At 40.9% G+C, this 17,024-nt stretch overlaps 1 protein-coding gene across 1 annotated transcript in view; it reads left to right on the plus strand.

The window, feature by feature from the left end:
• The first annotated feature begins 540 nt into the window (after positions 1-540).
• The window catches only part of ENOSF1 (enolase superfamily member 1), a 95,202-nt gene continuing 78,718 nt past the window's right edge, over positions 541-17,024 (plus strand). The window contains exons 1-3 of the mRNA XM_073631436.1: positions 541-756; positions 6,403-6,511; positions 14,235-14,350. Of these exons, the coding sequence (XP_073487537.1) occupies positions 673-756; positions 6,403-6,511; positions 14,235-14,350 (309 nt within the window). The 5' untranslated portion in view covers positions 541-672. The remainder of the gene's footprint in view (positions 757-6,402; positions 6,512-14,234; positions 14,351-17,024) is intronic.

Here is a 17,024-nt window from a genome sequence, read left to right on the forward strand (position 1 = left end):
AAAAAAGTGTCCCTAAAATTTTTTTCACAATGTTGGCAACTATGGAGTCCAGAGAAAGGCACTTCTAATAAAAGGAATGGAGGACCTTCGTTTTGAGGAAAGGTTACAAGCACTGAACGACCACAATATACAGGGATATACAATGTAATACTGAAATAAAATCACACACATAGGTTGGTCTTGATGGGCTTTAGTATTTTTTTAACCTTGCCTACTATGTAAATATATAAGCAGAATTGTTATGTATTTACCAGTTATTACTGCTACTACAGCTGTTACCGCAATCACTGGCAAGAAAGGATTGCTTTAAATATATTAAAGGGTTTTTTTCACAAACTTTCCTTAGATGTCAGTGTTGTTTTTTATTGCTCTTTTATTTACAAAGTAAAAATTACATGTGTGATTTATTGATTCTAGAGTGTAACTAGAAGTTAGTTGAAAAGATGCTGAAGAGTCTGTCCTGGGAAATACAGCGGGTTGATTTTCAGGAATGCATGGGTTAATACATTGCAGTGTGTGTGTGTGCAAGTCAGCAGCAGGGGGTGGGCACGTGACCTTGGGTAATCTACATATGAGGAAGTCTGGGTGCTGCACTCAAAGCTGTACAGGCTGTTAGCTTTCACTGTGTTGACATTTTCCTGTTGCAGAATTAGAAAGCTAAAGCAAATCACTATGGTTAAAGAAAAGATTACTGGACTAACTGTGACCGATGTCCGGTTCCCTACTTCTTTGGGTCACCACGGCTCTGATGCTATGGTAAGAATAAGAAACCATTTGCACTTTGAACTGATTTAAGCCAGCAATGTCCCTGCCACTTCTTCATCTTCCTTTCTGTTGGCTTTTGCATAGCTCCCACCTGTCCCTGATTTCAAGGGACTGACCCTGATTTGGAGCAATGTCCCTCTGTCCCTCTTTCCTCCTCATTTGTCCCTCTTTTTGGTCTGATCTATATAGTTGTATAAAAAATGCACTTTTTATCTTTCAAAAAGTGTTTCTCAGTGTTAAACCTTTTATCAAAATTCTAAATTCCTGCATTTGTAAATTTCAAAAGCCAGTATAAAGGAATAGTAGTGGTAAAAAAAAGCCCTTGTGGATTTATTTATCCTTTTTTTTTTTGGTTAATTCTCCTTTAAGAGGGAGTGGCAGGGGGCGTGTCCTATGCCTACATACGTTTAGTAGTAGGTGTCCCTCATTCCCATCTCAAAATGTTGGGAGGTATGCTTTTGTAAAGTTCACTTCAGTTATGCTGTGGGAGAATTGTATAAAACTTTGATCAGTCAGTTCAAATAAAGACAAATAGGCTCAAATACAATATTATATATGTTAGTGATTGGCTAACAAGCAAACCTGCATCATTTGTATAGCTGAATATTTATTATCATGTTTCTTCCAGATTTGTGTATAGTGCTAATTGACACAGTTTGCCCATTACTGGAACATTACTTGAGCTATTAGCAATTCTTGTTGGGAACAGCCTTTGTGCATGTGTAAATTTGTTTCTGTTATTGTCACGTACCCGGATCGTGAGCCTGATGTGTAGAGGAGAGCCTATCTTGCAGCACCGGCTTGTGGGCCCCTGAGGTTGAGACAGCAGCCACAGAAGCACAGTGACACAGGAATGCCTAGGATCAGTCCAGTGTCGGTGTGGCTGGATGCTGGTGGCTGGAGATGCAGCAGGCAGACCGGTAGAGCTGGGTAGACCAGAACTGTGGTAGACTGGATTGCAGAAGAATCAGGAACTGGTGCGATTCACAGAGCAGAACTGCAGCAGGCTAGAGTAGTGGATGCAGAGTCAGGCAGGCCAGGTTTCTAACGTTCTGGTGAATCAGGCAAAGCAGCAGGCAAAAGAGAATTCCAAAAAACAAGCCGGAGTCAGGGTATCAAGCAGACAGGGTTAGTAAGAGCAAGCCGGGTCAAAGATCAGAGGTCAGCACGGATAACAGGTTTCAGGACACACAGAAGCTGCAGACCAAATAGCAAGGGGTCTTTGGTCTTTGGTGCACTCACTTTAAATTAAATAGCCCCTTTGGCGCCAACATTGGTGACAAGCGCACGCATGTGCGCAGGTGCACGTGCGTGCATGTACGTGCCGACGCGCCGTTAATGTTCACATCTGCTGTGCAATTCCTGCTGCACGGCCATGCCTTTCCTGACAGTTATATTGGATCCTGTAACTTTACATATACATTTATCAGCAACTTTCAAAATTGTCCCATAGCAGCGTGTTGTACCCCATGGATAGAAGCATAGTTACATAGTTACATAGTTGGTGAGGTTGAAAAAAGACCACCAAGTCCAAACTGTGTGTGTACTTTTATGTTTATATTACATTGTACATCACTGTATGTTGTGATCTAATAGTTTTTTTTAAATTATCGATGCCCCCCCCCCCCCCGCTGCAACCACCACCTGTGGAAGGGAATTCCACAACCTTACTGCTCTAACAGTAAAGAACCCTTTACGCATCTCTTCTAATTTTATTGAATGGCCGCGTGTCTTTTTAAATTACCTTCCGCTGAATAGTTTTATCCCTATTGTGGGGTCACCAGAACGGTATTTGTACATTGAAATCATATCCCCCTCTCAAGCATCTCTTCTTCAGAGAGAAAAAATTCAGTGCTTGCAGTCTTTCCCCATAGCTGAGATCCTCCAGTCCTTTTATTAGCTTTGTTGCCCTTCTCTGGACCCTCTCCAGTTCCAGCACATCCCTTCTAATGTAGAGTTAGCTTTATAAAACACCAAGCATTGAAGATAGCTCAGGTCTCCTCTTCAGACCTAAGGTGTATTAAAGTCCAACTCCAGATAAAATACAACCCTCACTTATTCCTCCCTCCCACTACCCTATACCTGATTGCTGAAATTAAAAAAAAAATATCTAAATACATTTTATTTACCTAAACCAAAGGTCACATGACTTTTGGGTCTCAAAAATGGTAGGGTGCTCTCAGGATCCAAAAGAGGAGTTAGTCATCGTGAGGGGATTATAGGGGACGTTAAAGCAGTTGTAACCCTAAGAATAAAAAAATATATATCCTGTTCCTTTAAAGCACGATAAACAGCATGTCATTTGTGCCATTCTATGCTGTAAAATACCTGGTTGATTCTGCCTGTTTCTGTGCCCCCCTAGGTGTGCTGATCATGGTAATCATAGCTGCTGATCCATGATACCTTGGTCAGTTTACATTCCTCCATCATTCCGCTGTGTGGTCAGTCTCTCCCTCTTCCATTCCCTCCCTGCCTGTCCCCTCCTGACACTATTCCATGTGACTGTAAAGTCACTGAGCATAATCACTGGTATCTCCTCTGTTATAGCAAGCTATATTGTACAGTGTATGTGTTTTTTTTTTTTTTTTTTAACTATGATGCTAAATACCTTATTTCATAGTGCCGTTGTGTGGTCATGTGACCTTCCGGGTGACATCAGAGAGGAATTTCAGCCCCTCCCTGCTGTAGTCCTTAGATCCGGGAAGAAGAGTGGCGGGAGGTCACATGACCTTCCCCGAGCTTCATAATTAAAAAAACAAACAAACACATAGCTTGCTATAACAGAGGGGATTCCAGTTATTGTCCTTAGTGACTTTAGAACCACTTTAACATCTTTATTGGCGTCCCAAACAGTAAAAAGGCACTGGTGACAGTCACAAACAGCGTACTTAGGTGAGTATATCTTCCTGCACGAGGTAAGACAGAAAAATCAGCTAACATGATAGGTTAGAGAGGGTAGGAGATAGGGTTGGTAAATTTACATTTTTGGCTGGAGTTGGGCTTTAATCACTATTTTATTGGCTGAGCTGATTGAAGTTGCATAAACTAAACCAAAAATATACTTACCCTTAGCAATATAAGAGCAGTCCTTGTGCCCTGAACCCCAAGTGGAGAGGGGCCCTATCATGCAAATATCAACTGCACTCATGAAGTTGGGGCACTTGTTCTGGTTAGTAAAGCTACCTATCCCAGTGAGGAGGCTCGAGATAAGGATGAGGGTGGGCCAAAGGACCAACAAACCTGTAGGTTTTAAAATAATGTTCACATTTTAGGGCTCATAAGGCATCCTAGAAGATGATTGAAGCTTAGCCAGGCATCAATAGATATAAGTCAGGTACAATTTGCCTATATATTTTCCCGGTTCATTAGCTATCAGAATAAAAACGTACAATGATCCTGATGTCTAAGGTTGGGATGGCTATAAAAGCAACTAAGGTATATCAATTATACAGCCTACTTCTGTATCCGTAATCAAAGCTTGCTGCAGCTATGATGCTTACATATTGGTGCTCTTTTCATCATTACAAGTGCTGTGCCCAGGATAAAAGGTATAAAGGGTTCAGTTCAATTTGTAATTTTATTGAAAGTTAACTGAAGAAGGATGAACGTCCTCACACACCGAGAGGCCAGCCTTTTTGGTAAATACCAAAATATTCAGATTGTCAATCAGAGCTAGAAAATGTGCCCCTACCATCATATGTACTAAATGAACCTCAACATTATGGAAGATAGGCTTATGGTATTTTCCTTGGGCTCATTTGAAATTCCACAACTAAGTTCCTGTCTGTGCATTTCCTAAAATTCTGTTTGGTAAAACTACCTTTGCTTTTCACAGTGATGTTTAAGAGACTTGATATTGAACTTTGACTTCCCATTGCTTGTGGAAAGTAATAATTTACTGCCTTAACCCCAGACATTGTTTTCTCCTAGGAAAATATTGATTCTCTTGTTAAGTGGACCATTAAAGCCGTATGCACATTTTTTCAGCGATAATATTAAAAACACATTATATTCTGTGTTCCATACAAACAAACCATGTTTTCAGGAGCAAACAAAACAATTTTGGTTTTTACAAGGACCTTGTAAAGAGCCAAAAAATTCTACAAGAAACACACAATGTCCATTCTAGGTTACACAAAAACCAAAAAGGTATAGTTTAAATAAAAGATGTTCTGTTGTTGAAAACTTTTCCAGTCAAAATTCACAATCAGTGGGTCAACTATTACACATTGATTGGTATATTATGTACTTCTCTTTCAAAGTGGTGAAAACCCAATTATTGTCCAGTTTACCACCGGTCATAAGTCAAGTCATCACTGTCCTTCCTTTGGTTAGCTTCCATCCTACATGGCCAAAACAATCTTTCACATGGCAATAAGTTTTCAATGTAGACATAGAATAGACAACCAATGTATTTAGGATAGGTAGATGTTTTACCAAACATGGCATCAAGAAGTCATCTGGTAACTTTCAAAAGGACTACCATAATTTGGACAATGTGGATTAGCAGCGTACCTATAGTTAAACGCATCATTCCCTTTTCTACAGAAGATGGAAATAGATTGGGACCTACTTGCACAGAGCAACAAGCAGAAAAGTCTCTGTGTTCGATAAGCCATTGCCAGTGAAAGACACAGTGAGGGAAAGTCTCTTAAAGTGGACATCTGTCCAGAACATAGCTGTCAGTTGAGATATCCCCTTTTAGAATTCCTCTAGAAGTTATACTTTACTTAAACAGAAAGATTTATACTTTCTTCACTGTACCGTGAGCAAAAAGATTACTTGGCTGGAGTTCAACATTACATTTTATGCTAAATATTTGAAAAAAATACCTAGTAGCTAAACAATATTTTTTTTTCATTTCATATAGAGTGGGTAAACCTCTGTCAGGTTTAATTGCTGTCTGTGTTCCAATTCTGAGTTCCAATTTCAACTGCCCAAGAGAGGATTTACTTTAAAGCTGCACTCTGCAAAGCTAAAAAGACCTCCCTTTCAGTAGGGACTTCACACTGCAAAGGTTAACTGCTCATTTATGCCTAGGGGAACATGAAAAAGTAGTTTTATTTACCTGATCCTACACTACTGCAGGCTGTCCACACTGCTAGACTGGTTCCTTCAGCCACTGCACTCCTGCACTCTGATGGTCTCGGTCTAAGGTTATCTGACATTGTCAAAGCCGATACAGAGCTCTTAGCATTGAATGTGAGAACACAGAGGGACAGTCCACTGTTGTGAAGTGCAGCACTATTTGCTGGGTAGCAGAGGATCATGTAAGTAATTGTGTAGTCCATGTCCCCCACACTAAACAAACAGCTGTGGGCACGGTTTTCTAGAATTCAGCTTTAATTTATTGAGATTTCCTCTTACTTCTTTTTGTGCTTCTAAGAGAGGAAGTGAATAAAAATCTGCTCAATATGGGACAGACAGCAAAACTTGACAGGGATTTTAGCCATTTCATACTCTATCCAAAACTAAACTTTAATGTAAAGAAAATTATTACAAAATATTTATATATATATATATATATATATATATATATATATATATATATATATAATTATATACCCTATGTGTGCGCGTTTATTTAGAATCAAATGTAATACTCTGAGTGTATCTTTCTTTTTGCCTACAACACAGCACACAGACCCTGACTACTCTGCAGCATATGTGATCCTAGAAACAGACGCATTGGATGGTATAAAAGGATATGGATTAACCTTTACTTTGGGAAGAGGCACAGAAGTTGGTAAGAAATATTTTTTTTTTCAGCAGACATGTTGAAATTCTTATTTTGCTTTCAAGAATTAGGGATATATTAGGGAAGTAAAACACTTAGTATGTTATAATCAGTCTGGATGTGTTCACTTTTCACCCCAAAAGAGTTTTAAAAAAAAACAATAACAGGAACCAATACTTAAAACCAATCCGTCGCCTATACAAGAGCACTTGTTTGTCCCAGACTGGACTGGGAAGAGATGAATCGCAAGCCCGAGAACAGGCACACAAGTATACAGGAGGGGTGTATGAGCAATGCATCTGGAGAGATACCAAGGTTTTTAGGACACATTGAAGAATACTGCAAGAAGACCCAGCTCTGAATAACACCCTTCCAGAGAGACCTAAAATAATAATCAGGAAGCCTAGAGATTTAAAGAGTCTGCTGGCTCTGAGTAAGGGATGTATACTGTGGATAAGGATTTCCCGATACAGCCATCAATCTCCCAGTGAGATAGAGCCCAATGAATATAAAGTCTGAGAGTTGCATTTTTGTTTCTCTTTCGGTAATGAACTGAGGGAACTACGCCTGAACTCTGACAGATCTGATCGGTCCTTATCTCAAAAGGCCCCAGCTGGGTTTAAGCCATCTGCTCATTACATTTTGCGTTCTGTTAAGGGCAATTCATGGTCGTGATCTTTTGGATTGTGAATTTTTTCTATGCATTTTATACCATTTGGATGATCTGGAGTGCTTTTTTCTCACTCATAGCGATATTTGGACTATACCATCGTACATATAGTTCAAATATTTTTTGTTAATACCAACTAAAGGACACTTAGCGCAGTTTCTTTTTATTATTGATATTTGTGTTGTCACACTGTTCACTGCTGCTTTATTTTATTGCTCCAGCGCGGTATTTTTTTATTATATACTTGTTTGTCCCAGACTGTCAGTGTTTGGATTAAAGACCAGCTAAAGCCAACGATTTTCTTAAAGGAGAAGTTCACTTTAAAAATAAATACATAAATAAATGCACATTTTTATTTTTGCAGGTAAAAAAAATGTGCATTTATTATTTTTTGTTGCAGGAGCTTGTAAATCATTGCAGGTCTCCTGCAGCTCTGTCAGTGTATCGGCTTGCTAGTACCTCGTACAAGGAAACCGATACATTTTGACAGGAAGACTACCACAGCATTCACAGCGCAATGGCAGTTTATTGAAAACTACAAGCCGCAGAGGACTGTGAATGAGTGACGCGGCTGGGTGGATGGAGCAGACACGGGCAGCAGAATTGTGGCAGCAGACATAGGGAGAAGATTCCCGGTCTGCTGTCTCAGAGAGGGGGGGGGGTGCAGGGTCCGGTGCATTCATAATTGGGATTAGAACCTCTTCCAGGTGTGTTCCTACCTTTCTTCCTGTCCCAGTGACACTCTGTCACATTCTGACGCACTGGGTGTCAACAGTACTGTTCATAAGTGAACAAAGAAAGCATGAAAAGAACTGAAAAATGCCCTAATCATTCTGCACTTTGCTAAAACATCCAACAAAAAGTTTCTGCTGCTATTTTCATGCCAGTAGGACAGGAAGAGAGGGGAAATCTTCTCAGTAGGTTCAGATGCAGCATTTAAAGGAGAAGTTTGAGGTACATAAAAAAAAAACCTTCACACTCCCCTATATGCTGCAGCTATCCCATGTTGGCTCTAAAACAGACAACTATCTTAAGCCCCGTATACACGGGCAGAATGTTGGGAGACATTTGCTGGTACAAAAAATACCGGCCCACATTCTGCCCCTGTGTATGTCAGTCTGTCTGACAGAAGCCAGCCCTTCGGCTGGCTTTTCTCAGGCGTGCATGCTGGAAAACCAGCATCCGACCGACTTCAGATCAGCGCTCTCAGCCAATGGCAGAGAGCACTGATTGGAGTGTTCTGGTGAAGGGGGCGTCCCTCTGTAAGAACACAACAGCTCAGCGGGGGGGAGATCACTGAGCTAATCTCGCATGGTTAGTACAGTGGCTCCCGACCGGAGCTGTCAAGTCAAACTGTAGTATGTACCAGGCTTTAGGGGCAGAGATCAGTGACTGTCACTCAGCCCTGCTCTGCCCCTCCAGTAGTCACCAAAGTGCTAGGCAGAAGAACGGGCAGGTGCCGCTGGCTTCGGCTCTCAACTGCGCACTGAGAGCCAGGGCCAGCTGTCAATAGGACAGCTTGGTGGATCCCAATAATATGGCCTGGATCCCTGCAGAACCTGGAGTGGCTGTGTGACGATAGCTGAAAGCTGGCAATAGGCCGCTACCAGCTGTTTCTGGAGAGCCAAAGTAAGTGGCTTCTAAGAGAGGTATGGCCAAAAAAACTTTGGCCATACTTCACTTTTAAAGCTGAATTTAGTTTAGAAGAGAATATTCTTATTATAGAAAATATTTAGAAATATTATATTGTTCCTAAGCAGTAAATAGCAGAGCTTTTCCTGATGTGTGAGTGTGCCTAGGCACTCCTGTGCCTACAGCTTCATAACTGTATATCTGCAGTGTGAGATCTAAATCGTTGTGCCCCTGACTGCTAGTTTAAGAAAATATAGGGGGCCAGATTTGTTACTCCTGTGCTGCTTGCTGTTTTTTTTTTGCCTGAAATATCTGATATGAAGAAGCAAAGCCCTGCCTTTACCAAGATGACAGCCTCTAGCAAAAGGCACAGTGTAGCATAAGGCAGTGTTTCTTAACTCCAGTCCTCAAGGCGCCCCAGCAGGTCATGTTTTCAGAAATTTCCCTCAGATGAAACGGCTGTGGTAATTACTAAGGCAGTGAAAGTGATCTAATCACTTGTGCAAAATAATGGAAAGCCAGAAAACATGACCTGTTGGGGCGCCTTGAGGACTGGAGTTGAGAAACCCTGGCATAAGGTATAGTAAGTCAGTAAAATGGAAAGATCAGCTACAGGGAGACCACAGGCAATGCTAGTAAATAGTCCTTTGCCCTCTGTCTGCTTTTTTTGTGCATAGCTTCCAGAATTTGGCTCTTTTTAAAGTGGTTGTAAACCTCCTGACATGAAAAATGAACAAAGCATATCCCTCTATAGTGTGTACTTGCCTCTGTCCAAAGCACTAAGAGTAATTTTTGTCTGCTGCCTGCTCTGCATGAGTCATTTCTGACAGCTAATGCAGACTACAAGAGATCGAGGGAGACAGGGAACGGGAGCTCAGCACACAGCCTGTGATTGACAGCCTCAACTTTGCATGTTCCCTATGAATTTATGTAGTTGTGTCCCTTCCCTCCACCCAGGTCTCTTTGTCCGCTCCCTGCTATGTGCATCTGCAGTGTGTGATGTCAGATCCCTGTCCCCTGCCTGCTAGAGCTCAGGAATGCTGTGTAAAATGTGTGCGCTTCATTGGAGCGCAGTGGCTGAGGAAATCTCCCAGGAAAACGCCCAGATCTGCCTGTGAATTGGAGCACAGTGGCTGAGGAAATCTCCCAGGAAAATGCCCAGGTGATAATCTAAGGCCGGCAGGCTAATGCAACATGCTCATCTGATCTCACTAACCTGAGATCCATCTGATCCGGCACTGACTCGTGCCAGGACCGTTGAAAAACACCTTTAACCAAACACAGAAACCCACGGAACACTGTCACTGGGAGTGAGGTGACAGGACTGCTGAGTTGGTGGAGGCCGGTATGGGCGTTGGGGCAGTATCGACACGCTGGTGTCTCGCCACCACTTCCATGCTTGGAAGTCGCAGCTCTCTTTATCTATTATGAGCCCTGAACATCCGTGATTCCTCATGAGTGGTGTCATATTAGTTGCTGGCTTGGATTATTCTGAATGCATTAGTATTTTCCAATTCTGGTGAGTTTAACCCCCTAGGGGGAGTGTGTCTACACTGGGTGGAATCCTGAGTGATCGGTGGAAGGTGCACGTTAAGAAAAATTTTTTCCATGATCATCTGATGAACTTTTTTGAATTACACCCTGAACTCTACATCACTTATTTCTTCAAGGGACACTTCTTTTAAGGACTTTCCTATAAAGAATTTCCCTATGCATGTGTAGTTGGCCACATGTTTATTGGATTATAGCTCAACATTAGCGCAGTTTAGTGTGACATTACAGTCTATTTTTAGATTTTTTTGAAACACTGTGTTTGTATGTATTTTTCTTTTCTTTAAACGGCTGCTTTCTTTGTTTTGTTTCCTCTCTGCATCATTGTGGAGTGGGTTTTACTTTTAATTATGCACTTATGAAATTTTATTTGCATTTTTACATATAGCTGCTTTGCGACTAGCATCGTTACCTGGCGCTGAGTGGGGTTTCTGTAGGCCTGGTGAAACGCCTTCTTTTCTATGTTATTATTATTATTATTATACAGGTTTTATATAGCGCCAACAGTTTGCGCAGCGCTTTACAACATGAGGGCAGACAGTACACTAAGAGCCCATTCACACAGGGGCAACTTTGGATCCGACTTCAAGTCGCCCCCAGTCGCCTCAAGTCGCGCTACATAAAAAAATCAATGTAAGTGAATGGATCTGTCTTAATGCATACTACTGCAGTCGCTCTGACTTCAGAAAAGGTTCCTGTACTACTTCAATCCGACTAGAAGGTGACTTGTACCCACTGATTTCAATGGAAGTTGCCTCCAAGTCGGATTACTGTTCATACTGAGGCAACTTTACAGGAAGCAGAAAGGAAACAGAAAGTAATTTCCTCCACTAAACAGCCAGCCCCCTCCTTCTCACACACAGCTGATAAGCTCTGATTGGCCACTTGTAAAGTTCCCTGTCCTGGAGGCGACTTCAAGTTGTGTTGTAAGTTGCCCCAAGTCGTGCTGTGATTCATACTCAAGTCATGTCCAAGTTGCCTCCCAAAGTTGCGCTGGAAGTCGTGTTGCCCCTGTGTGAATGGGCTCTTACAATGCAAATCAATACAGGAGGGATCAGAGGGCCCTGATACAGCGGATTGTCTGCCCTCTGCAGAAATATTAGTTTAAATAAGAAAAACGGTTAATATCCACTTATATTCCAAGGCTGATTACATAAGAATTGTAGTGCGAAGGTAAACTCTCATATTATTTTCTGCATAGTCTTAGCTTGCTTTGACTCATGTAAAAGCACGTTCACAGTAAAACACACGCACTAGTGTATTCCATTGACGTGTTTGAGATGCATTGTGTAATACCTTTGGAAATCATTTTTAAAGGAATCTGGTACCAGAAGAAATATGGGTACTGACCTCTTTCCAAGATAGGATGTCTCTAACTTCAGTAGTTTGTTACTGACTAAGAGCAAAGCGTTAGGAAAGGAAGAATGAAATCAGACCTCCTGATCTGAAAGCTTTTTCCTGGTCTATGCCTCAGAATATATTTATTAAACTCATTTTGGGATAATTTAAAATGCTGATTGTGAGTCGGGTCTTCTTGTCCAACATCTGTACCTGATCTCACAAATTCTCTTATTTTCTTATGACTGAGTGGACACAAATTCCCACAGACACACTCCTAAAACTAGCAGTAGGGAGCACATTGGCTAAGTGGTTAGCAATTCCACCTAGCAGCACTGGGGTTGTTGGTTGAAATCCCAACAATGGCACTACCTGCCTGGAGTTTGCATGTTCTCCCTGTGCCTGCGTGGTAAGTTAATTGGCTCCTGTCTAGTATGCATATGTGAAGGCAAGGACTGATATATATATGAAAAGCACTGCATAAACTAACAGCGCTTTATATGAACCTGAAATAAGTAATAGCAGAATAGCAGAGCACCTTTCCAGGAGAGTAAAGGCTGTTACAGCAACAAGGAAGGGGAGGCAACCCAACATTAATGTCAATGGTTTTCAAATTGGGTTTCCAGCAAGCTCATATAGTTGTAATGGTCATGTATCCATAAACATTTGGCCGTATGGTATACAGCAGTGTCAAACTCAATTTCATGGCGGGCCAGCATTATGGTTGCCCTCAAAGGGCTGGTTGTATGTCCAGAGCACACCCCACCCCCCCTTATATCAGATGTCAAGAGCTTCGACCCCCACCATCAGAAGTCAACCCTCCCTTACAATCACAGTTTGCCTCCTTACCTTGTGCTGCTGCTGGAAAGAAGCCAGGGACAGAGCTGGGAAGCAGAAAATGCAGGATCAGGAGGAGGACCAGAGGAGGGCTGGAGTCCGCTGAACGCTGAGACCAGGGGAGGTAGAGACAAGGGGTTGCTGCACAGAGAGGTGCAGAATCTGTAGGAAGAGATCTGTTCTCTTCTCTACTACCAAGGTTGGTGAGGCAGAGACAAGAGTTTCTGCGGTTGCACATGTGGGGTGCCGCAGGTGCAGGAGAGGTGCGAGGGCCACATCAGATGGTCTGACACATGTGGTTCACGGTATGTTTGTTTCTGTTTTTGTTCCAGGATTTTAAAAGTATAACAGGTTATGTGCAGCTTTTCACATACCCTTGTTAAAGCGGGGTTCCACCCAAATTTTGAACAATATCTGTATGTATTCTCTTCCTTGCCTAGATGCTGACATGCCGTTTAAAAAAATTTAAATCGCTGTAATTACCTTTTATTTTTCTATTCTTCTTTGCACTTCCTGGTTCTCCTCCCGTGGGAGTAGGCGTGTTTCTAGCCTCTCCCAGACTCCTGGGAGCTAGTCTCAGGCTTCCCAGGATGCCACTGAGCATGTGCGGGAACGAGCGGTGAATGCTGGGAGCACAGCATTCACCACATCCAGGAAATAAATGCTTGTGGGCTTCAAATGCCCACAATGAAGATGGAAACCGCCTGCAGTGAATAATATAAGTTATTCTTTCCGACGAAATCTGACACAGGCGGACATATTACACACAATATTTGAGTATGTAATGCTGAGAAGAAAAGTTTGTGAATGAACTAAAAAAAAAAAAAGATAGATAGGTGGACCCCCGCTTTAAATTGTCACTTCAAACCCTATATAGTACATCATTAACATGCTTGCAACATGACATCAAATCTTTTTTTTCAGTAGCCCTGTATGTGACTAATTCCATATATCATCTCATCAGAAATCAATCATTTAGCCCAGTGACATTTTATTATAGTAATGGTTTTTATCAGTCATCCTGTCTGCTGATGCTATTTTTCTGGGATCACCAAAGTTCGTGATTATACAAAACTTTTTTTGTTCCTCATTAGCCGTATTAGTGCACCTGAAACAACACCATTAAATACTTTTTTAATTTGCATGAAGAGTTAAATTTTCAGGACAACCTTTCGGGGCATTTCTCTCTTTTCCCGATCCAAGCAGTGCTGATACACTTTGGGGTCTATTTACCAAAAACTCACTGGACAAATTTGACAAGTATTCGCCTGACCTTGATGAATTCTGGCCGTCTTATTCTTAATACAGTGATTTCCAATTATCATCGGCTCCATCTAGTGACCATAATACAATATTTTTTCTGAATTACTTCAATCAGAAAAAATACCACATTATGGACGCTAGATGGAGCTGACAATCATAGGAAATCACTGCATTAAGAAAAATATGTCCAGAATTTGTTAAAGATGGGCCAATGCTTGTACCATACTATCAATCCAACTAATCTTTTACAAATAGACCCCTTTATGTCACAGATTGTCCTGAACTGTGCAGTTAACAGGTACGATCTACTGTATAAAAAGCATGACCGTTGCAATACAACTGCAATGTACTGTATAGAGGTTTATTGTATTAACAAACAACCACTTATTCTATAATAACATCTAAACACCATTGTGTAATAAATCATATGCTGTTTTGCAGTGGTGTGTGCCGTGAAAGCTCTTTCAAGACATGTGGTGGGAAGAGCGTTTGAAGACATTGTCAACAATTTCAGGGGGTTCTACAGGGAGCTAAGCAGCGATGGGCAACTGCGCTGGGTATGGTGAACTTTGACCTCCTTTTTTTCCTGTCTTCTGTTTAAAATGTTTAGAAAAATACCTTGTTTGGAAAATCGGACATATTGTAAGTATATTCCATGGCTTATGTAGATTTAGGCTTCTGAAAGCTAAATACATCTACATGAACTGTGCTACCAGCCAAATAATTTGTAGGTCTAATCAGCCGATCCTTTAAATACAGAACACCTCCTCCTATCCTCATCATCATAACATAAATGTAAGCTGTTCTCCTAAAGATAGAATTGGGCTGACAACAATGCAAAGGATTTCATTGCAGCAGAGCCTGCAGAAAGAGTGCTCAGCTCAGTAGGAGCTCTCTAGATTTTTGACAGGATTAACAGATATTTTCCTTCACTTGCAGCATTTTTAAACATAGAGAAATGTACATGTATTGCAGAGCTGCATTGAATGTGTTTTTTCCTTTTTTTTATGTTGCTCAAACATATACTTGTACACATTTCATACTGACACGTGATATTGTAAGTAGCAATTTTATTTTTTTTAACTGACCAAAAGTTTTAAAGTTACAGATTCGACATGTTTAAAACCACAAAGTGCAGCAGTGAGTAAAATTGACCTCTTACTACAGCTCCACAAAGCATGAGAGGGGAATAGCTAGGTTAGTACAAGTAAATCTAAAGCCAAAACTTTTATTTTTCATTTTGGATAGAGTAGGGATGGTTTTAAACCCCAGTCAGGTACTTTTTTTGCTGCCTGTGTGCTGTTGGGGAGACATCTCTTCACTTCCTGTCCTGGAGATATAACAGGAAGTGGGAGGAAATCTCTAAAAAGTGAGAGGAATTCACCTTTTAGACAGTTGTCAATGGAATGGGTGTCCCTATTGGCAGATATACCTTCAGCTTGGATTCACACTATTGCAAATTAATTCGCAATAACAGAAGATTTTGACCGGCTCTCTATGGAGCCGGTTCACATATCTCCACTGCGGCTCCGGTGCGAATGTGCACAGGAGCCCTGTGCGTCTTTTGGTCTGTTTCATGTCTGAATTCAGCCAAAAATTCAGGCTGAAATCGGACCTGAAACGGTGAACGGGGACGCACCGGACCCCTGCTGGGAGCCGCATGCGAAGATAGTGTGAACCCAGCCTCAACCTCTTATTCTGTTGACAACTCAAATTTTGGATTTCCCAACACTTTCTTTCACTTCACTTGCACAAAAAGAAAGGCTGAATCTAGCTGGTGGTAACACAGACCGCAATAAAAACAGAGGTTCAAGTTCTTCCTTACTTTATCCAAAACTAAACTTTAAAAAATATTTTGACTATATACGCTTTAAACCTCGAACCACCCATGACTTTAGTAGCCAAAAAGACCATATAAGAAAATTTGTATATTAATATAATATAATTATATTATTAAAATATTAGTAAATATGATAAAACATAACTGGTAATTGTCTTATCTTACACAGCTCACTCAAAAACTGTACACCCATTCAGGACCACAATTTCCAGGCTTTCAGTACCTGATCAATTTTCCTAGATTGTTGTGTAAAGACATCAGATACCTGTCTTAGCTCAGCTAATTTCTCTAAAAACGAGCATCAGTGATTCAGTAAGCATGGGGTTTCTGTAAGAGAGGTAGTAAGTGATAGGGTATGGCCAGAAACATCAGTAAGGTGGGTTCTGTCTCTACAGTTCAGGCAAAAACCACACAAAATTTCTTTGCAAATTTGTTTTTGTTATTATCCAATAGTCTCAATGATGTCATTGTATATAGCTTATACATAAATAATTGCATAACCAAGCATCAGTCATGTTGACGAAGGTCTTAAACTGACCATACACCAGTAGAATTTTGTTTGAATGTTTGTATGGGAATTTGGAAAAAAATTTTTTATAAAAGCATTCGACCTTGCCATTACTGAGTCAACTAATTTTATTAGAAAGTCCTTAAAATTTTGTCCAGCTACTTGAATGATAATCCAGTCATATTAAACCAGTATCTTTTATGCCTAGAACATGCATTCTCCAAAATGTATGGCTTTTTTTTTCCTCCAAAAGAAATTGGAAAATTGTATCAAATATTTACCATAATTTTCCTTTCCTGACACCAGACCATGGTAGCATATATGTGATATAGCCCCGTCCCTATCTCCACCCACAGGACCTGTTTAGATCTATAAAAGGGAAAGTTTGAGCAACCTCCTCCATTCTCCGTAAAAATAAAAAGATAAAATAAGGGAGGGTTCGTATGCTGCCATGAATTTGCTTCAGTAAAGGAAAATTACAGTAAGTGTTTGACACAATTTTCTGTTTTCCTGACGCCAATATGGCAACATAACTAACAAGCTAAGCAGGGAGGGCTAAAATGTATAATTAAACTTTATTACAATGGACATGAAAGTCTAAACATGGAAGCTTGCTGCTTTGCAGATGGTCTCCAGAGACATTTTGCAAGCGCTGTCCCTAACTTAAAGATGTAGAGATGAAGGAGGTTGCTCTAGCTTTCCTTCTATAGATTTAAACAGGTCCCATAGGTGGAGATAGGGGCTGAGCTACATCACATGTATGATTCCATGCTGGTGAAAATCAGGAAAATCACATTCACAGTTAGAATTTCTTTTGAGAGAAGATTTGCATCCTTCTCCTGTGAATTTTCTTGTCACTATGGTCGAAAACAGTTATCAATTT

This window comes from Aquarana catesbeiana, linkage group LG05 (assembly GCF_042186555.1).
Source record: "Aquarana catesbeiana isolate 2022-GZ linkage group LG05, ASM4218655v1, whole genome shotgun sequence".
NCBI classification, from domain to species: domain Eukaryota; kingdom Metazoa; phylum Chordata; class Amphibia; order Anura; family Ranidae; genus Aquarana; species Aquarana catesbeiana.